This window comes from Hemitrygon akajei, chromosome 30 (assembly GCF_048418815.1).
Source record: "Hemitrygon akajei chromosome 30, sHemAka1.3, whole genome shotgun sequence".
NCBI lineage: Eukaryota > Metazoa > Chordata > Chondrichthyes > Myliobatiformes > Dasyatidae > Hemitrygon > Hemitrygon akajei.
Window position 1 is genome coordinate 16,395,543 of NC_133153.1, and position 22,890 is coordinate 16,418,432.

General features: G+C 41.8%; 1 protein-coding gene across 6 annotated transcripts in view; it reads left to right on the plus strand.

The window, feature by feature from the left end:
* The window catches only part of sema4ba (sema domain, immunoglobulin domain (Ig), transmembrane domain (TM) and short cytoplasmic domain, (semaphorin) 4Ba), a 432,540-nt gene that overhangs the window by 403,353 nt on the left and 6,297 nt on the right, over positions 1-22,890 (plus strand). For all 6 annotated transcript variants that reach the window (XM_073033035.1, XM_073033033.1, XM_073033036.1 and 3 more), the window contains 4 exons: positions 10,392-10,602; positions 12,620-12,735; positions 13,862-14,019; positions 17,875-17,969. In XM_073033035.1, the coding sequence (XP_072889136.1) occupies positions 10,392-10,602; positions 12,620-12,735; positions 13,862-14,019; positions 17,875-17,969 (580 nt within the window). The remainder of the gene's footprint in view (positions 1-10,391; positions 10,603-12,619; positions 12,736-13,861; positions 14,020-17,874; positions 17,970-22,890) is intronic.

Below are 22,890 nucleotides of genomic sequence, written 5' to 3' on the forward strand. Positions count from 1 at the left end.
CAAAATAATACGCCCATAACTTACTAATCCCTCTGTCTTGGGCATGCGGGATGGGACTGAAGCACCTAGAGGAATATACAAACTCCTTACGGACAGCGCAGGACTTGAACCTGGGTCACTGGCACTGTAAAGCATTACATTAGCCACTACGCTATTGTGCCACCCCACAGTAACTTGTTCTTATCTCCGCCCTGAAGGGCCACATTCTGACCTTGAGATTGTGATCTCTGGTTCTAAATCGCTCAATGAGGGGAAAGATATGTGAACTCTGCACCTACTCCATAACCGTCCCTTAAGAATATTATATAGTTCAGTGAGAAGTCCTGTTCTTATGAACCGAATAGATAAACCCACCATCCCAAAAGCCAATCAGTTGAACCTTCCCCGCAATCTTTCTATTCGAAATATATCCTTCTATGGATGGGGGGAACAGACTTGTGCAGAATATTCCGGAGAATGTCATCAGGGCTGTATGTAATTGGAGCAGGATGTTTCCTCTTGTACATGATTTATAACCGTCAATTTGATCCCTGCTTTACAAATACTCTGGGCCTCCATAAATCCTCCTTGCAGAGAATTCCAAAGGTTCATTCCCACTAGGTGATGGAATTTCACACCTTAGACTGAATGGCCAATCGCTTATTTTGAAACCTTCACGATTGGTTCTGGGTGCCGCAGCCAGTGGTGTTATCATTCCTTCTACCCTGACAAGTCCCATTTTTTAAAAAGTGTACTTTCCATTGTGAATTCACCTCTCCAAGTCTGCTTAATCTCTCCACACAGGATGCACACTCGGAGTCACAGCTCAGTCCAGTGATCATTGTGGTTGACCTTCACCTCACCACTGCAGTCCTGAAGAAAAGACCATTGTTGAAAATGTGTGCTCATCAACTGCAGTGTGGTTCCTGTCTTGTTGCTCTTTCTCAGTTTGGGAATCTGCTTCCGTATCCCATCCCAGTTTCCTTTCCCGCTCAAACCTGTTATCGTATGTACAAACAAGCTGGATGAACTCAGCAGGTCGGGCAGCATCCGTTGAAAGGAGCAGTCAACGTTTCGGGCTGAGACCCTTCGCCAGGACTGAAGAAGGAGGGGGCAGGGGCCCTATAAAGAAGGTGGGGGGAGGGTGGAATGTGCCAGGTGAAAAACCAATCAGAGGAAAGATCAAGGGGTGGGAGAGGGGAAGCAGGGAGGGGATAGGCAGGAGAGGTGAAGAAGGAATGTAAGGGGAAAGCACTGTGGGTAGTAGAAGAAGGCAGAATCATGAGAGAGGTGATAGGCAACTAGAAGAGGAGACAGAGTGAAAGTGGGATGGTGGAAGGGAGAGGGAGGGGATTACCTGAAGTTGGAAATTACCATCCCACTTTCACTCTGTCTCCTCTTCTAGCTGCCTATCACCTCTCTCATGATTCTGCCTTCTACTACTACCCATAGTGCTTACGTTCCTTCTTCACCTCTCCTGCCTATCCCCTCCCTGCTTCCCCTCTCCCACCCCTTGATCTTTCCTCTGATTGGTTTTTCACCTGACACATTCCACCCTCCCCCCACCTTCTTTATAGGGCCCCTGCCCCCTCCTCCTTCAGTCCTGACCAAGGGTCTCGGCCCGAAACGTTGACTGCTCATTTCCACGGATGCTGCCCGACTTGCTGAGTTCATCCAGCTTGTTTGTACGTGTTGATTTGACCACAGCATCTGCAGTGTACTTTGTGTTTACTGTTATCGTATGTATTGGACAATGTCTGAACAAAAAAAAAAAATTTCTCTGTTCCCCATGATATGAATGACAAGCACCCCCTCCCCCATGGGGATCAACGATGCATGTTTCTGCAGTTTTATACCATCCACACTATGGTGTTTTGACAGGGCCATATCTGGATAAATGAGCTATTCTTTACCTAAGAGGCTCATTAGCTGCTTGAAGGGTGTGTGTAGAGAATGTGTAATAACTGTCCGCTTCCTGTCACTTCCTATTGATAAACTCATGGCGCATGTAATAACTAGCTGGAGAAATGGCTCTTAGACCTGATTTTCACTGATTACAAGGGAAAAACAAAAAAAAATACATAGCCTCTTGTCACAAATTTATACACCCACAGCTTGGGTGCAGGTGCCAGAGCAGCAAAAATGGATTTACCTCAGGACATCAGTGATTTCTTAGAGAAAATTGCGTTACTCCTCAGAAACTTTGTAGCCCGAGTAAATCATTCAACCCTTCAGGCCTGGTCTGTTGATCAATTCCGTCACGGCTTCTCTGTCTGTCAATTCCACGACTGTAGGAGCTTTTTAATGGACAGCACTTTCTCCAAGACATAGAGAAGGGAGAGTGGTCCGTTAGCTCCAGGTGGGAAAACATTCACATCAATGTCACAATTAAGAAGGGATAAACTGCTCTATGAAATAGTAGTTAAATTTAACATCATTGCTAATTCCCATTGTTAGTCCTGTTGTTTGTCGGAACTCAGCTCGTTGAGTAGATGGAACAAATTACTGCCTTCCATACTTAAGCTTCCAGAGTCCAGACAGCTGGTTAATGATTAAAATCTGCAGCCAAGCATCTCAGCAGTCGTAGAAAAATCCAGAGCGAATGTGTTCAAATTATTTTTGTGATAGAGAGAGTACTGCGCTTTTATTATGTACTTAATGTCTTCATGATGTCACAGGGCGCTTCTAGTTCTCCAGAACCATTCCAGAGTCTAGTGATTCTTGAAAGATCCACTATCCCTTCAACTGCCTCTTTCAGAACCCTGGGGTGTAGTCCATTTGGTCCAGGTGACTTGTCTACCTTCGGACCTTTCAGTTTCCCAAGCACCTTCTCCTCAGTAATAGCAACTATACTCATTTCTGCCCCCTGATACTCTTGAATTTCTGGTATACTGCAAGTGCCTACCACAGTATAGACTGATGCAAAATACTTATTAAGTTCATCCCCCTTTCCATTGACTTCCACCCCCCCCCCCCCCACTATTAACTCTCCAGTGGTCTGATAGCTAGTCTCAGCTCTCTTTTTCTCTCTATATAAAAATACTTCTGGTATCCTCTTTTATATATTGGCTAGTTTATCTTCATATTTCATCTTTTCTCTCCTTAAAGCTTATTTGGTTGCCTTCTGGTGTTATTCAAAAACTTGCCAATCCCCTGACTTCCCACTACTTTTTGCTAAATTAAATGCCCTCTTTTTTGGTTTTATGCTTTCTTTGACTTCCTTTGCCAGCCATAGTTGTGTCATCCTCCATTCAGAATACCTCTTTATGCTGTGCCTTCAGAATTTCTCTCAGAAACTCCAGCTCATTGCTGTTCTACCATCATCCCTTCTAATCACTTTTGGCCAGCTCCTCTCTCATGCCTCTATAATTCCCTTTACTCCACTGTAATACTGATGTAAATGACTTTAGCTTCGAGCTCTCAAACTTCGGAGTGAATTGTATCATATTATGATCACTACCTACTAAGGACTCCCTTACCTGCCAGTCTCTTAACTGCACTACAGGATCATCTACCTTATTCCTTATACTGTGTGCATTCTGCCCGTTCGTCCTCACATTCTCACTACACACCACATCTACTTGTATACCAACAGTTCCATCCTCAACCCTATCACACCGCTTCTCTTTCCCTGCCAAATCAGTTTAAAACCCTCCCCAACAGTTCTAGCAAACCTAGCTGCAAGTATATTGGTCCCTATAGGGTTCAGGTGTAACCCATCCTTTTTGTACAGGTTGGACCTTACTCAGAAAAGGTCCCAGAAATCTGAAACTCTAACCCTTGCACTAGTTCCTCAATCATGTATTCATCTGCCAAATCATCTAATTCACTGGCGTGTGTCTCAGGGAGCAATCCAGAGATTGCGACTCTGAAGGTCGTGTTTTCCAATTTTCTATCTAACTCCCTATATTCCGTCTTCAGGATATTCTCCCTTTCACTACCCATATTGACGGTACCAAAATGTACCATGATTTCCGGCTGCTCACTCTCCACCTTTAAAATGCTGTGGAGACACCCCTGACCCTGGCACACCCAGGAGGCAGAATACCATCTTGGTATCGCTTTCATGCCCACAGAATCTCCTCTAACTGTGAAATTGAATCCCCTAACACTACTGCACTCTTCTGCACAACTGTATGACTGTTGATAGTGTGCTTACATGCTAGCCCTAGAGGAACGTTGTTTCATTTGGCTGGATTCATGAACTGAATAATTAAACTTGAAATTGAACACTCTTCTCCCCCTTTCCCTTCTGAGCCACAGAGGTCATACTCAGTTTCATTGACCTGGTCACTGTGCTTTCCCCTTGATTGGTTGCTCCCCCTCCCCCCAATAGTATTGAAAGTGGCATACTTATTATTGAGAGGTATGGACGCAGGAGTACTCTGCACTAGCTGCCTATTCCCTTCTCAACAGTCACCCAGCTATACGTGTCTTGCAACCTAGGGGTGAACTACTTCCCTGTAGGTCATATCTATCACCTCCTCGTTCTCCCATATGAATCAAGGGTCATCGAGCTTCACCTCCAGTTCCTTAACATCATCTCTAAAGTTCCCACATCTCACTCAAAGAACATGCCACAAATCTTGGACCCATTCTCACAGCGGTAGCTATGTACTGATAAACAAAGGAAAAAGAGAAAAAAAATCTTATTAGAAATTTACACAGAGCCTCCGCCAGTTCTCGCCTAAGCCTGGTGTGCCAAAGCCTGACCACTGTCCACTCACAAACTTGCCACTCCTACAATGGCCGCTCCACTTCCAGTTCACTTCTTTTTATTGGTACCGACCAGCTTGCTATGATTGCAGCAAATCCCCCAAACCCCTGAGCTCTTTTCAAGCTTCGTCTCACCTCAGCCAAACAAGTGAGTACTTGTTTCAAACGCTAGAAACGTTCTGCAGATTATTGATTGTGAGGACAAATTACAGGACCTTGTGATGAATTATATTAAGTGGCAATGTGCTATTTTTCTAAGCTTTATTTATTTAGTCAATCAGTCTTAGAGCATTACAGCACAGAAACAGGTCCTTCGGCCCATCTAGTTGGTGCTGAACTGTTATTCTGCCCAGTCCCATTGACCCTCACCAGGACCATAGCCCTCCCATCCATATACCTATTCAAACTTATCTTAAGTTTCTCTTTACCCCGTGGCCTTCCTCCTTTCATTATCTATCCTTGCAATTAATAAACTGAAACAATTTTCTCATTAACACATGTGAAATTAAAAATTATCAGAGGATCAGTAATGAGTGGTGAAGCTCCAGGTGTTTAAGATAGAAGTTTTACCCAAGATTTAATTAATTTTAAACATTTATTTGGACTGAAGAGGCAGATTTTTGCAACATCAGTTTGGAAGACAAACATTATTATTCCTCACAATCTACAACAATCGGATAACATTTGGTACCCAAATGAACATGATGACCCCTGACCTCAATTATGTCTCATGCTGTCCTCGCTCAGCAACAACCAGAGAAGGAATGAACTTTTAAAGCCTCATTTTAAAGCCAAATGCAACAAATGCAGCATAGATGGTGCTGCATTGTAAGAAATATGACAGCTAATTTTACCTTCAGTTGTTGATTCCTACAAATTGGAATACAAGGATGACCAACTGTGTGGCTGTGGAAGGTAGAGGGATAAACGTTGTCCAAGATACCAGTGAGAAATGGGTCAGCTAAACTGTACCTGTTCAAAATTGCTGCTGTAAGTGAATAAACAAAGAACGTAAACATCAATTTTGAGCGTGTTTCTGCTGTTAGTGAGAAAACCATGCTTAGACAAAGCACAGCACTGTTAAATTGCAAATGTCACACCACTCTAAGAAGGGAAGGAAACAAAAAGCAGGAAATTATAGGCTAGTTCACCTGACTTTTGGTTGGGAAGATATTGGAGTCTATTATTAAGAATGAAGTTCTGAGATACTTGGAGGCACTTGATAAAATTGGCCGAAGTTAGCATGGTTTCCTTAAGGGGAAATCTTGTGTAACAAATCTGTTGCAATTATTTGAGGAGATAACAGGCAGGATAGATAAAAGAGAGTCAGTAGATGTTGGTTACTTGGAATTTCAGAAGGTCTTTGACAAGGTGCCACACACAAGACTGATAAACAAGATAAGAACCCATTGTATTATGGGAAAGGTACTAGCATAGGCAGAAGACTGGCTGACTGGCAAGAGTTCAAGAGTGGGAATAAAGGAGACCTTTTCTTGTTGGCTGCCGATGACTAGTGGTAATCCACACTGATTGGTATTGGGACTGCTTCTTTTCACAATAAGTGTCAATGATTTGGATGACAGTATTGATGGCTTTGTGGCGAAGTTTGCCAGTGATATGAAGATAGGTAGAAGGGCAGGTAGCGGTGAGGGGGCAGGGAGTCTGCAGAAGCACTTATATCAGGAGAATGGGTAAAGAAGTGGCAGGTGGAAAACAGTAACAGAACGTGTACGGCAATTTGGTAGAAGGAATAAAGGTGTAGACTTTTTTCTAAGTGGGGAGCAAATTCAGAAATCAGAGGTGCAAAGGGATTTGGCAGTGCTCATGCAGGATTCCCTGAAGGTTAACTTGCCGGTTGAGGAAGGTAAATTCAATATTAACGTTCATTTCAGGAGGGCTAGAATATAAAAGCACGGACATAATACTGAGATCTTATAAAGCATTGATCAGACCACATTTGGAATATTGTGAGCAGTTTTGGGCTCCTCATCTAAGAAAAGATGTGCTGGCATTGGGGAGGGTCCAGAGGAGGTTCACAAGAATGATTCCAGGAATGAAAGGGTTAATGGGGAGTGTTTGATGGCTCTGGGCCTGTACACACTGTAGTTTGGAAGAATGAGAGAGGGTTTTATTGAAAACTGTTGAATATTGAAAAGCCTAGTTGGAGTGAATATAGAGATGGTGTTTCTTATAGTGGGAGATATAAGGACGTCACCTTAGAACAGAGATGTGAAGGAATTTCTTTAGCCAGAGAGTGGTGAATCTGAAATTCATTGCCATAGATGACTGTGGCGGCCAAGTCATTTGGTATATTTAAAGTGGAGGTTGATAAGTTCTGATTGTCAGGGCATCTACAGTTTCAGAGAGAAGGCAGGAGAATCAGGTTGAGAGGGATAATAAATCAGCCATGATGGAAGAGAAGAGCAGACTCAATGGGTTGAATGGCCCAATTCTGCTCCTATGCCTTATGAACTAACAAGTTGTTTTTGTTACTTGCGGAAGATTCATAGTAATTGAAGCTGACAATTAAAATACAAATTCTTTTAGCAAACATGAGGAAATCTGCAGATGCTGGAAATTCAAACAACACACACAAAATGCTGGTGGAACACAGCAGGCCAGGCAGCATCTATAAGGAGAAGCACTGTTGACGTTATAGACTTATAGATGCTGCCTGGCCTGCTGTGTTCCACCAGCATTTTGTGTGTGTTGTAAAAATTCTTTTGTTGATTTCTAGTTAGAACACTGATGCAAGGCAATTTAAAAAATCACCTTCAAAACACTTGAAATTCATTCATGTACTTGAGAAAAGCTCAGATCTATTTTTGCAAATATTTGAGAATGTTCGTAAATATCTACACCCTTGAATGAGAGATTGATCAGTGGAGTACTCTCTGTCCACTCCACACCTGAGTGCCTGGTGATTTGGCATCCATTTAAGTGGTTTGTTCCTTATTTGCAAACATGTGAGAGACTGGGAGAGCATAACGTAATACTCCAGTATAGCCGGTATATATGATTGTCCAAGTCTTCTAATGGCTATTCTTCTCAAATGTCTGATAAATTTTAATTGGCGCTCTGAAGGGCTTGTTGAAAAGTGATTTTCTGCTTGGGTCTAGCTCATCTCAACCATAAAGTGGAGGGTAGAACACAAATTGCCTGTTCGGTTTCAAAAATGGAAGCATAAGTAGCTGGTCCTCGTTGGCTAGTTCACAGGTTTGAATGGGGGTTACCACCCGGTTTGGAGTTTCACAAATTTATGGTCTGTAGCTTGGATTTGATGAAGCTTAACACAAACTGTAACGTGAAGAGTCTGTTGTCAGACTGAACGACTCTATGATTCTGTGAGGAGGTACAGAGTTGTACATTGGTGAGACTCGACCTAAATTGTGGGACCACCTAGTCAATCACCTCCACTCCAATTGCCAAAAGTGGAAATTCCTGGTGGCCAACCACTTTAATTACTACCTCCATTCCCGTCCAAAATGTTCGTCTATGGCCTCCTCTTTTGCCACAGTGAGGCCACTCTCAGTGTGGAGGAGCAACACCTCATACTCCGTCTAATGACTCCAACCTAATAACATGAACGTTGATTTCTCCTTCAATATTTTTTTCATCTTTTTTCTCCCCCCCAGCCCCACATTCCCTCTTCTTCTATTCTCCACTCTGGCCTTTTACTTCTCCTCCTCACCTACCTATCACCTCCCCGTGGTACCCCTCCCTTTTCCCTTTCTCCCATGGTCTCCTATCAGTTTATTTATTCTCACCCACCTGGCTTCACCAATCACCTTCTAGCTAGCCCTCCTTGCCCTACCCTCAGCTTTTTATTCTGACATCTCCCCCAATACTTTCCAGTCCTGTAGAAGGGTCTCAGCCCAAAACGTTGACTATTTATTCATTTCCATAGATGCTGCCCCATCTGCAACATTCCTGCAGTGTTGTGTGTGTGTTACAGGGTTGACGTATTGGTCCATGATCTCTGTACCATTTACAGTTTGAAATTTCCCTGCAGACTGCTCTGCACATTCCTAATACGGCTACCTATTATCAGTAACTGATAAATGGGACAGTCTGCAGATAAACACGGTTTAGTCCTTGGTCTGAATGAGCAGGCCGCAATAAACAACTAAGCTTTGGTTAAAGCTCAATTTTAAATGCAACCAAGGGAGGAACAGCTCTTGTGAAATTGAGGGACTTTTTATTGGCTGGGTGACTGACGTTCTTCATTGCATTGAGTGAATCAGGGAAGTATTGCATTTACTCGGTATAATTATAAAACAATCTGAATATACTAGCGAACATGTATATAGGATGAGAGAGGGTAGGTTCAAAGGAGATGTGCCAATCAAGATTTTACATGGAAGATGGCGGATTCCTGGAATAGGCTGCTGAGGTTCATGGTGGAAGTTGATACAATGGAGGCTTTTATAGGCTCTTAGCTAGGAACATGAATGTGCAGAGAATGGAGGATGAACGTTGTGTAGGCAATAGGAAATTATTTTACTGGAAGGAAGTATTCCAAACTTCCTCTGTACTTTTCAAAGTAAATTTTAAGCCTAACCCTTTGACTGCCTTATTCAGTATTGTTGGAGGAAAAGATATTATTTTGGAGACATCTGATTTGCACATTTTGGCTTTTATTTCTCTTATAGCTCGGAGGGCGCTCTTGCTTAAATGGAAGGATGTTGCTCCGCCTACTCACGTTCAATGGTTATGTGATGTTATGTCATGCTTAAATTTAGAGAAGATCAATTGTTCAATTTCTGAATCTAGTCAAGACTTTCAAACATTGTGGGGACCATTTCTGATCTATTTTCAAAACCTTTGATTTGCTCTTAAAGTACAGATGTTGGCTAATAGCATGTTTCACTATATGATAAGGATTCTTTTTCCTTTTTTCTTTCTCTACCAAACAGCTTTGATCTTGGTAGTGGGCTTAGATTCTTTTTTTTGTTTAATAAAATTATCACATTTCAATATTACGATTTAATTTAATTTACATGAATATAGGGTAATGAGATTCCAAGTGTGATTTAAATATAATTGATAATATTTTATCCTTTTTTGACTTATTATATCTTCTTGTACTCTATTCTTCTATGTAGAAATTAATAAAAATATTGAAAGGGGAAATTATTTAATTAGGCATTTAATTAGTTTGGCACAATATCATAGACTGAAGGACCTGTTCCTGTGCTGTACCATTCCATGTCTGGCAATGCTGAAGAGTCACTCAATTCAAAGTTAAATTAATAACAAATATCCAAAGAATTATCTACTTATTTTCTGTGGAGACATTGCTATCCATTCATGTCCACTGAATTAAGCATTCAGTATGCAAATAATCACCCACACTCAGCTGGCTCTAAGAGACAAGAGCAGGATTTGACTTCAAATGCCTGCTTTCCTGAGAGGGGCACCTTCACGCCACTTCATCAGCTTGCAAAAGAACGGTCACTGTCATGATCTCCCGCACATGATGATGAGGCTGCTGTGTGGTGAGATTTGCTGGTGAGCGGGGAGTTAACAAACTCCTTTGTGAGTCCAGTAGAATTGGCGAGGTTTGCTGAGCTGTGCACATTGTAGCCTTTAATGTTGAGGAAGAAGCCAACAAATGGTCCTTTTGACAGATGCTTGGTTAAAGGGTCAATGTACATGTTAATTAATGCAAATTCGCCTTTTGTTATCTCTCTCAGTGCATTACAGACAGTGTAAGAGCCATGAACATAACTTCTTCATTCCAAATGCCAGACAAAGTTTTGAATTTTGCAAAGGACCATTTTCTAATGGAAAAGAGTGTCAAGAGTAAGCCCGTTCTGACGAAGAAGCACGTGAAGTACACCCAGCTCGCCGTGGACAGAGTGCAAGGCACTCATGGGCAATATGATGTTCTGTTTCTGGGCACAGGTATGGAGAGTTAATCGGACAGCATCTCACTCCTGGGTAACAAACACTTGATTTATAGGCACCCTTAAATATGAGAAAGCTCCCATAATATTATTACATTCGAAGTCCAATGTTCATACATGAGTGCCAGAGCCTCTCACTCTTCACTTTTAGTGACTTTTCTTTCTTATCAGTCTTATGTGCTCTTGATGCCACTCACATAATGAATATGGAAGGACTGTTTCCATATTGAGTGATTTATGTGTATTTTTAGACAAAATCAACTTATGGACAGCCTGTACTTGCGTTTCTTCACAGAGATAATCCAGAAATTAAACACTTCATTAAAAGGATGCCTTGCTTTGTGGCATTCACTGGTGTGCAGGGCTCCTTCATTTGCTGTTATTCCTTCCTGTAACGGGAGCAGAAACCAATCAGTAATAGAGAGGGTGAAGTAACAGTTCACTTAGACTGCTTCCAAGCTAGTGCGTTCGTTCAGTGTTCACTTCTCCTTTACGTTGGAGAAGCCAAACCACAGTTCGTGTGATCGCCTCATAGACCACTCACGCTCAGTCTGCAGGAGTGACCCAAAGTCTCCAATTGCCTGCCGCTATAATTCTGAGACCTTTCTGTTGGTGCCCTTCTGCAGTGTCACAAGGCCAAAGGCAAGCTTGAAGTACAGCTCCTTATCTTTTCTTTAGGTACAATGCAGCCATCAGAACTCAAATTCGAATTCTTCAAATTTAGATAAATCATCCCCCCCCCCCAACTTCCTCTATTCTCCACGCTGATCTTCCACCTCACCTGCCTGTTGCTTCCTTTTGAGTCCCATCCTCCTTCCCTTTCTCTTATTGTCCACACCTCTTCTATCAGATCCATTCTTCTCTTGCTCTTGACCTTTCCCACGCACCTGGCTTCACCTATCACCTTCCAGCTAGCCTCTTTCCCCCTTTCCCACCTTTTTATTCTGGTATCTTCCCCCTTCTTTCTCATTCCTGAAGACAGGTCTCTGCCTGAAACGTCAACTGTTTACTCCTTTCTATAGATGCTCCAGCACAGTTCTGCCAGCATCTTGTGAGTATTGCTTTGGATTTCCAGCACCTGCAGAATTTAGATAACTCATACTTAGTTTTTATCTGGATGTGCGAGGCAACCAGGGCACCCAGAGAGAACACAGGTGGTCACAAGAAGAACCCCAACCAGATAGCGCCTGAAGCCAGGATTGAACCTGGCTTACTGAAGCTGTGAGGCAGTAACTCTTCGAGCTGCATAGTTGTGTCCAATGCTCCGACAGTCTTGCTTCATCACCCACGTGCAGAGACATCACAGGTAGAAGTGGTACTGCTCCATCTTCAGGGCCTGTGGGGACTTGGAATCTGTGCACAGTGCCACAGATCAGCAATAAACTAAAGTGTTCTGGTTGGTACCTGACCAAAAGAAACACTCTGCATAGCTGCAGGCCTGAAATATCAAAGGTTATTTCCATTATCACCTTTGTAAATTAAAATGAGCTGCATAAAGAGGAGGTGAAGGGGTAATGTTATTTTGTTCGTGAATGAAATACATTATTTCCATTATTTTTTATCATTACTTCACTATATTTCTGTTCAGCTGAGCACAAAAATATAGCTAATATAAAGAAGAGTCACCAATAAATGAGTGGAGAAATGGCCTTGCTTCGGGAGAGCACTTCCCCTGTAAATCTGGCTGTCTCAATCATTGTCTGCAGAAATTATGGATCATAGTTCTTAACCATCTGCTGACTTACAGTAAAACCAGTCTTTCAAGGCTAGCAATTCAGTGCTAGTGGGTAAAAATGGTGAATAGATGAAAAAAATTAGTGCTTCAGGATAGCTTATTAATAGCTTATGGGAGGTCCTCGGGTATTGTCAAATCCACCATGGACAATGACGTCTTAATAATAAATTGCTGTTGCATACATTTAAGATGAAATATATTGATGTTGTTTGAAAATATTGCCACTAGATCTTTTCACCTTTTAAAATTTACGGCAGTGTTATTTCTTGTTTATTGACAGATACTGGAATGTTGCACAAAGCCATAAATGTGAATCACAAGGCCCACATTATTGAGGAAATTGCTCTGTTTGCTGAACCACAACCAGTGCAGAACCTGATTCTGGATTCAAAACAGGTACAGATTTTATGAAGGGTGACTTCCTGATTCTGCAAGGAGGCTAAGTGAACTTTCTTCATCTCAGGCAATACCGTAATATATGCTTATTCCTTTGAAAAGTTTCATTTTCTCCCCAGCTATCAATCACAGTAAGATTAGGAAGCTCTTCCACATAGAATTTCAAACAAGAGAAAATCTGCAGATGCTGGAAATCCGAGCAACACGCACAAAATGCTGGAGGAGTTCAGCAGTATCTAGGAAAAGAGTACAATGACATTTTGGGCTGAAACTCTTCAGCAGGACAGCCGTCAACTGTACCCTCTTCCCAGATGCTGCTGAGTTCCTCCAGCATTTTGTGTGCGTTCCACCCAGAACTTGTGGAAGGAATAGTGATGGTGGTGAGCAGTGGAGAATGTGGAAAGGAATAGGAAATTAACGGAGGAATCAGAAATTCTAGATGGCAGTTTTGGTAACTTCACCCTCATCCCGTTGAGACTATGTCAGGTAGTGGGCGGGATTGACAGTATGGCTGGCTGCCTCCTTTCCTTTGTGCTAATCAGTTGGATGGTACCCCTGTGAGGCAGGGACACAATGGGCTCCTTCTGTGCTGTGTTACTCAGCTTCATTGGCAAGAGCTCAGCCAGTATCTAAGCATAGAGGCAAGGAAGCACAATCGTAACAAGCCACATGCTGTTCTTGAACTCAGAACCAGTCGTCATGAATGCCTGGTAAGGGGTTCCATCCTGAAGCTTTCTAGTCCTGAAACGGAAATGCTACCATAATAAAAGGCTCACATTTGGACTGAGTTCTAGTTTTGATGTTGCAATGTTCGATGCAAGCATAGTATGGATTTACAATTGTTAAAATCAATTCATTGTCAATGTTTAATGGTATACTCAAATATACATTTGTATTGCTTAGTCACTCTGCAAATATTGTGAATGAGAATTCAATCTTATGTTTAGATGTTGAATCAAAGCATTGTATGGATTTACAGTATCGATGCATTGGCAACATTTAATGTTACACTCAGAATAGATACTTCCATAGTAGTGAATAGCTTAGTCGCTCTGCAAATTGTGAATGAGTATTCATCAGTCTGCTGTCCAGGAAGCAAGCTAAGAATGTTTTTCTCAACCTACAGGGCATGTTATATGCATCTTCATACACAGGAGTGGTTCAGCTATCCGTCTCTAACTGCACCATTTACCAGAGCTGTGGAGAGTGTATCCTAGCCAGAGACCCGTACTGTGCTTGGGACACAAACAGATGCAGGGACATACGAGGACTACAAATAGACCCGTAAGTGGTTTTACCGATGAAAGTATCCAACTCTCCGAAGGAGGGACATTGGTCATGATATCTACTTGAGCAGGGTGCAGAAAAGTGTGGAAGAGTTATGTATGATTCACAAACAGACTTAGGGAGATGGATGGCCAAAATCAGGGCTGGATGGGATGCTGAGAGTAGAGACAGAGATTCGGGAGACATGTGAGAAGTGGGAGGTTGACAAGCAGAAGCAAGGAGTGGAAGGAGAGAACAAGATGGGGAGAAGATTTAAGGTGGAGGCAATGATCATAGAAGTTTGGTAATTACAATGCAGTGGTTATCCAAACTTTGACATGTTAGGGGGGAACTGTGGAGCTAAGAGGCACTTAAAGATTGCCTTACAGATCCTGGAGGATCCTTTGCTGCTCTTAGAGATGTATGCTGATACACCTTTACCTTATCCATCCAATCTTTCTGTTACCATTAATTTGACGTGGCTTGGAAGAGCCAGACAACACACATAAATCAGTAACTATCATGTTGATATAGAGACATACAGCCCATTAGCAGAACCTGAGCAGATCCTGGAATCAATAGGTTTCTCTCACACAAATCGTACCTCCAATAAAACTAAAAGTAGGTTGGATTGAGAAGCACTTGGTTTCCATGATAGATGCAGTATATTTTTAACCTGTCATGGAACCCTGAACTTCCTTTTTCACCCTGTTTTAGGGATTAAAATGTTAAGTCTGTTCCACTCACTATGAGGAGCACATTAGCTACTGAGGATTCCCAGCAATTTCCATTTTTATTTCAGAGTCCAGCTTCAACGCGGTTTGCTTTTGTTTTGAAGCTAATTCACACTGGTCTGTGTTAATATCTTTCTGTATCGGATGCTGTATGTCCTCAAAACCTTCCAAAGCTATAAACATAAGGAGAGAGTTATGCCTACTTCTAAATAACTAACTATTCATAAACACGAGATCTTGCAGTTGCTGGAAATCCAGAACACCTACCTGGAGGACCTCAGCAGGTCAAGCAACATTCTATGGAAGTGAATGAACAGCTGACATTTCGAGACGAGACCCTCCGTCAGTACTGAAAAGGAAGGGGGAGGATGCCAGAGTAATAAGGTGGCGGGAGGGGACGGAGGACAAGCTAAAAGCTGGTAGGTGAAGCCAGGTGCATGGGGGAGGAGGATGAAGTAAGAAGTGCGTTGAATAACAGTTGTAGTAGGGGAAGTTCAGCACTGTATGCAGAAAAAAGATGAAGAAAAGAAATGAATTACATGCAGTACCTAGAGAAATGTCTGGAGGAAAGGAAGGTGTCTTGTTAGCTCAGGTGTCAGGATAACTGTGGCTGCTGGTCTTCCAAAGCAATTGTCCTTTCTGACCTCTTGAAATCTGCTGTCACCTTCTGTTCTGTAAGTAATCTCTGCCAGTGTAATTAATCTCTAAATGACCTTGCTTAGTGCTTATTTAAATAGCATATAAATAGTCGAGTTTGGAGCAGCGTTTGAAAAGCACAGGCATACTTTGCCAGTGAAATAATAGACGCTGAACTACATAAGGGCACCTTTCTTATGAAACGCGCACCAAACAACTTGTATACAAAGAAAGAACTTGCATTTTTATAGCAAACTTTCCTAACTACACGGCACGTTGCAGCCAGCAGCGTATTTGTGCAGTTTGGGTGTGGAGATGTTGGAAAACATCTCCACAACAGTTCTATAAAACCCTGGTTAGACCACACTTGGAATATCGTGTTCAGTGCTGGTCACCTCATTTTAGGAAGGGCGTGGAAGCTTTAGAGAAGGTGTTGAGGAGATTCTCTGGATTAGAGAGTATGTTTCAATGAAGATAAATTGAGTGAGCTTTTCTCCTTGGAGTGAGGGAGGATGAGAGATGACTTGATGGAGGTATGCAAGAAGATAAGAGGCAAATCAAGTAGATAGGCAGAACATTTTTCCCAGGGTAGAAATGTCTAATACAGGGGAGCATAATTTTAAAGTGATTGGAGGGAAGTATAGGGGAATGGGAGAGGTATGGTGGAGGTCAGAGGCCTCACTTGGATTGTTGTGAGCAGCCTTGAGCTCCTTATCTTAGAAAGGATGTGCTGAAACTGTAGAGGGTTCAAAGGAAGTTCATGAAAATGATTCCAGGTTTGAACGGCCTGTCATACGAAGAGCATTTGATGGTTCTGGGCCTGTATGCACTGGAATTCAGAAAAATGAGGGGTGACCTCATTGAAACCTATCGATTGATGAAAGGCCTATTCAGAGTGGATGTGGAGAGGATGTTTCCTATGGTGGCAGGGTCTAAGACCAAAGGACACAGCCTCAGAATAGAGGGACATCCTTTTAGAACAGAGATGTGGAGGAATTTTTTTAGCCAGAGAGTGATGAATCTGTGGAATTCTTTGCCACAGGCAGCTGTGGAGACCAAGTCTGTCTGTATATTTAAGGCAGAGGTAAACAGATTCTTGATTGGTGAGGGCATGAAGGGATATGAGGAGAAGGCAGGAGATTGGGGCTGAGAGGGAAAATTGGATCAGCCATGATGAAATGGCAGAGCAGACTTGATGGGCCAAATGGGCTAATTCTGCTCCTATGACCTATAGTCTTATGGTAAGTGTTTTACACAGAGAATGGTGGGTGCGTGGAATGCCCTGTCAAGGGTAGTGGTAGAGGCAGATACATTCAAGACACTTAAAGAAACTCTCAGATAGGCTCATGTTTGATAAAAAAAAAATGGAGGGCTATTTAGGAGAGAATAGTTTATATTGAGTAGGTTAAAAAGGCGGCACAACATTGTCGAATGACCTGTAATGTTATATGTTTGAAAACAGCATCCAATTAGTAGAAAATTGACAACATGCAGAAAATGTGTTTTAAGTATGTTAACTGGGGGAAAAAGATTGGCCATTACACTGGAAGGAGCTCCAATATTCTTTGAAATGGTACCCTGTAAGGGCAGACATTGGTTGAACTTAATAGCCCATCTGAGGGGGGTGACACATCAGGCCAGGCAGCACTGCCTCAGTACTGCAGTAAAGGATCAGCTGAATTATGTTCTCACACCTCAAGTGGGAACCCATTTTTGCCTGTGTGAATGATGGATGACACTGATGTACAATTGTATGGCCAATGAAACGGAAGATATGCTCACATCCAGTTAAAAAGGTTAAACAATTCCTATTGCTGTCTTCCCAAACTTTTTGGGATTATCAAGAAGCTTTCTGTTGTGCACCTGAAGAGCGTTCCTTCTGATCTTGGAGCAATGCAGTGAAAGTCTGGCACCCACTGTAGAAGCCACAGTTTCTCCTAATTCTGGAGAGAAGTGTGAATCACTTCCCAGATTTATTTATTTACTGAGGCAAACTATAACGTGTCAATATTATTAAACCCTGGCTTGAAATGAAATAAATAATCTGATCTATCAATACTAACTTTTTTTATGTTAAAAAGAAAGAACTTCAGGCTTTGATGAGCCATCAGTACATAGTAGCCACAGAAGCAGCATTACTGGGTTAATGCTCCATTATGATTGTCGGTGCTCTGATTTAAGTGGATTAAGTAGTCAAGTTTCGTGACAGGTATTCTACGCTCTACATCAATGTTACAATTGTTGTGTTCTCTGCATGCCTTATTTCTGCAAATAATTTGTATTAGTCCTATTCTAAATATTAACACGTGGGCGATTAGAAAAGAGAATCGAGTTATTTATTGATTAAACAATGTTGGATTCTACATAAGAGCACAATTGGCCCCCTGAGCTTAACCTGCTCTTTGTTATAATCATGCCTGATCCAGTCTTGGCCACAACACCACTTCCCCAGCCTTTGTCCCCACCCCTTCACTGCTGCTAACACAGGATGTCTTGTTTGCAGACTTTGGACGCAAGACATTGAGAACGGCAGGCCAGGACAGCACTGCAGGCAGCCAAATGATTCGATGTTGGAACCCAGGGGTTTGCGACCACATCGTAAGTGTTTCCTGCACCTCTGCTCTGGAAGACAGTTGCTTGTGCTCTATTATATACTCTTGCAACTGTTTTATATATTGCATTTCTTTCATAATCAACACAGGGACGGGTTCTGCTTTTACTTACTGAGATTTTCAAACATTCCAGCAAGAAGTTCTAAATGTTCAAAAATGGGCTTCCGACAAGAGTAGTTTGCACCTTGGGTACTCCACTTCAGCCTGATACAACACTGGCCTTCACCTCCCAAGACCCAAAACTAACTAACTAACTAACTCTCTCTCTCTCTCTCTCCCTCTCTCCCTCCCTCCTTCTTCTTCTTTAAGACCTTTCTTAAAACTTTATTCATTGGTTAATCTAATATTCATTTACACGAATGTCCCAATGTGGTTCCAAGTCAAACTTTATCCAGTTATATTCCTGTGAATTCTCCCGATCCACCTGTCAATGAGTGCTAACGTTCTCATCGCCCTGTTCAAATCCCTCTATGTGCTTGCCCCTGTCCGCACCTCCATCCTTGCAATATTCCAAAATGTTGTGCTTCCCTAACTTGGGCTCTGTTTGCACCCTTGCTTGCCCTTGTCCCAATGAGTGATGGATGTACTTTCGTCCCTCAAGCCCTGAATGAAGACTCTATAGCAGCATTTCTCTGCCAGCCTCCCCCCTTTAGCTGATGCTCACAATATGCTGATTTGCCTCAGCTTTTGGTGCCATTCAGAGGTTAATTGTTGCCTGCTGATGCTATCTTGAACTATCTTGGGATATTTTACATGGACAGTGTTATATTTCTTGAGTACCTGTTTACCATATATGCAGCAAAAGATTTTGCCTTCAGCAATCTGTCCTTTTTTTGCCTGTTTATCCATATTAAGCAATGTATGTAAATTACATTTTCATGCGTGCACCAGACCTCTGGTGGAACCTTCCCACGGGAGTGAAGTAAGCAAGTCAATTTGAATACATACTTTAAGATATTATCTGCACTGAACCACACTTCAGTGGTTTAATGGCTGGTACTAAATATGTATGGATCTTGCTCACATTTCGGACACATGGCGTCAATAGCAAAGGTTACATGGAATAACCATCTATTACGGTAGTTGGATGTGCGGTATTCAACATATTTTAATATACATAAAAATTACAGCTCAGAAGCCCAGCAGGTCCTCCCATCCACTTTCTCCCAATCAGCTTTTATACAATTGACATGTCCTCCTATCTACTTCGCCCTTATCTAACTAAACAATTTCTCTTTGGATACTTCTTTGTGAATCATCTCATCTGCTCGGTGTGGAAGTATGTTCTCTTCATCTTAGACAAAATTTCCTTTAGTATTCTGTTGGATTTATTAGTGACCAACTCAGTTTGATGTTCCTGCTCTCTGTTTATTTAATATTTCAGTAATATTTGAATAATATTGTAAATATATAGTTTGATTAAGTATTCTTCATTTGCATATAACCCGTAATGAAATATGTAAAAGTGCGAGAATGTCAGACATCATCACGGCACCATGACATGAGTGTGTGGCTCACTAAAAGTATAAACAAAACAGACATGATCTCCCAGCTCAGTGGTTTTCTTTGAATTAGTTTTATGTTTTGGAGTTAAAAAATTTAACAGAAGTGACAAGTAAGTTTTAAAATGAACCCGAGACAGCTATCTACTTGTTAAAGCGCAGTGAGATGTTCAAGTTTTAAAAAAAAAGCACAACACGTTTTTTTCTTTGAATGAGAAGACAGTCAAGTTAAAAAAAAAGGAAGAAAATGGACGAAATTCACGGGTGAAACAGTGAATACCAGGTGATAATAATCATTAAAAAAGAGCAGAAATGGCTAGCTACTTTGCAAGGATAGATGCACGGATAACTGGCAGATGTATTCTGATTAAATTTGAATGGTAGTTTGAAGCAAATGAAATTGCCAATGAGAAACGAGTGCCAGTTTTGCTGAGTACATTTGGTGGAAGAGCGTACATTTTGCTTAGAAGTTTAACTGCTCCAACCAAACCAGCTGAAATGAGCTGAAAGTAATGCAGGAACATTTAAAACTGAATTGATTGTAAGTGGAATCGAAAGGAAGGGGAATCCCTGAAGATATTGTCTGAGCATTGTCAGTTCAGTGATGGGCTTAATGATGGATTAGTTTGTGGAACCTTACAAGAAAATATTCAGAAATGGCTCCTAACTAAAGCACAACTCACTTTTAAAAGAGCCATTGAAATCGCAGCCAGAGACGTAATTGATTTAGTCAGGAATGAAAGTGAGCAGGCACAAAATTGCAATGTCTGAACAGGAACTGGCTGAACAAACCGTGTTACAGCTTTGGCAGGGGCTCACATACACTAATGCAGATTTAAAGGCAAAACTTGCAGAAAATACAACTGTGCAGGACACATACAGAGAGCATGTCGGGCAGACAAAAAATAAATGGACAGGACAGAGAAGATAAAAAGTCAAGTTACAGTTTCAAATAGAGCACTAATCTGAATGCTGCAGATGAAAAAATCTGATAGTGACGAGAGTGACACAGGACTGTAGAGCCTTGAGATGTACAACGTGAAAACTAACAGTAGACAAGCAATATGGTTTACAGAAGTGAACTGCAAATGAATTAAAATGCAATTGGACACTGGCTCAGCTGTTTCAGTCATTCCACAAAATGAGTTTGAATGGCATTTCAAAGACACCAGACTGAAGCTTGCAGATATCCAGTGAACCTTGCCTTATGCTACCCTGGTGTCACGTGTTATGAATGATGGAAGTGAATGCCCCATAGCCTTTGCATCATGTTCTCTTACTGCTGCAAAGAAAAAATTATGCTTAGATTGACAGAGAGACCTTGATGTAAAACATTTCAACCATCATTACTGATCGTCAACCACCCATGTCCATTTTCAATCCACAGAAGGGTTTTCCACCAAGTGCAGCACTCTCCATAACCAACAACTCCCCAGCTGTCCTGTTCCTGGGTCATCCCTTGTTCTCATGCTTGGATCTCCTCTAACCAGTCTCTGGAGGGGTATGCAGGGCAAACAGCTGAGACATATTGAGGGCTCCCCAAACAAGGAAGTTCGATGTTTCACTCCTAGACAAGCAGTCCTGGCAAGGGACTACAGAGGTCACCAAAAGTGGATAATTGGAAAGATTAAGGACAGGACTGGACGAGTAGAAATGGCATCTGATGTCATCGATCAGTCGAGGAGAACAGAGTCAGTTGTTGGAGAGGAAAGCTGTCCACAGCTCTCAGAATCATTTCCTGTGGTCCCAGAGTAAACTCCTTCTACCACCACCATGGAGGAGGACCCATGACCTGAGATAGTTTCACAACCAGAGTTCTCACCTGCCAAGCAGAGTGAACTACCTTGTCAGAAAAGACATTATCCCACAACAGTAAGAAATCCTCCACACTGATTAAATCTCTAGGTCTGAGCGGAGCTGTAGATGTCTATATAATATACTGTCATATAGTTGAGATGCACTATACAGTTGGAATTTATAGCTGAGCAGGGAGAAGTGTTGTGTATTTAATATTTGAGTAATATTGTGAATATATTGTTTAAGCATTATTTGCTGTTTACATAATTCATTAGGGTTTTTTTGTAAAAGTATGTGAACTGCGTACGTCATCATGTCACCACATCACTCACAAAAAGTATAAACAAAATATATGCAATCTCCCAGCCCTTTTTTTTGGAGTTACGAAACTTTAGCAGTCTCCCCTGTAAGTAGAAACAGGCTCACTTCGTTAACCCCACTAAGTCCTTTTATTATTTTAAAGACCTCCTTTAAGTCAGTTTTCAGCCCTCGCTTTGCGAAGGAAAAAGTGCCCCAGCCGGTTCAACCTTTTCCAATAATTATAGCTCCTATGCAAACATTGATTCTGAAATCCTATACTCAGACTTGCAGACTACAAGGTCAGATTCCCAAATGCACACTTCCAGTAGAGAGCTCCACCCACTGCCCATGTACATTGGACTGTAACAAGCAACTGCCTACAGTCTGATGTCCATTGATTCGATGTTGGTATAAGTCTGTTTGGGCACGCTTATCCAATGTGCTCTCAAGTGCTAACCTGTTAGTTTGTTGATCTATAACAAATCCAAATGTAGCCTCAAGATAATTAAATTGACACTTCAATATGTGAATAAGTTTCAACACAAGCAGATCTTCTGTAATCAAGACAGATTCTCATAGTGGTGCTTAGGCAGATATCTTTGGCTGCTTAGTAGTGAAGGAACTTCCATATTTATAAAGGCCCTTTCCTGGCTGCATGTCATCAAAGGACCACACTTGTCAGTGCTGTTGAGGTGTATTTTTATTAAAGTAGGTAGAAGCATCACAACTTGGAATGGCAACTGCTTTGCCAAAGGCCGCAGGCAGTTGCAGAGAAACGTGAACGGAACCCGGTCTATCACACAAACCAGCTTCCCCTCCATCAGCTCTCTCGACCATTCCTACAGCCTTGGGAAAGCTGCCAACATGATCAAGCACCATTCCCACCTTGGTTATTCTCTCTTCTCCCTCACCCATTGGGCAGAAGATACAAAAGCTTGAGGGCGTGAATAATCAGGTGCAAGGACAGCTTTTATCTTGCTGTTACAATATCTTTGAACAGACCTTTTGAATGCTAAAGGTGAATTCTTAGTCTTCAATCTATCTTGTCATGACCCTTGTACTCTTTGTCTGCGTAGACTGCATGTTCTATGCAACTACCGTCTGCATTCTGACTTTATTTACTTTTGTACTGCCTAAATATTTGGAATGAACGGAATGATCTGTCTGGATGGTTTGCAAACAAAGGCTTCTCACTGTATCTGGTTACATGTGACAATAATACACCAATCACCAGTTATCAAAATTGACCTATTTATAAGTCCTCTCCCCTCCCCAAATCTAACTGTGCTTTACTATCATTAATTCTGT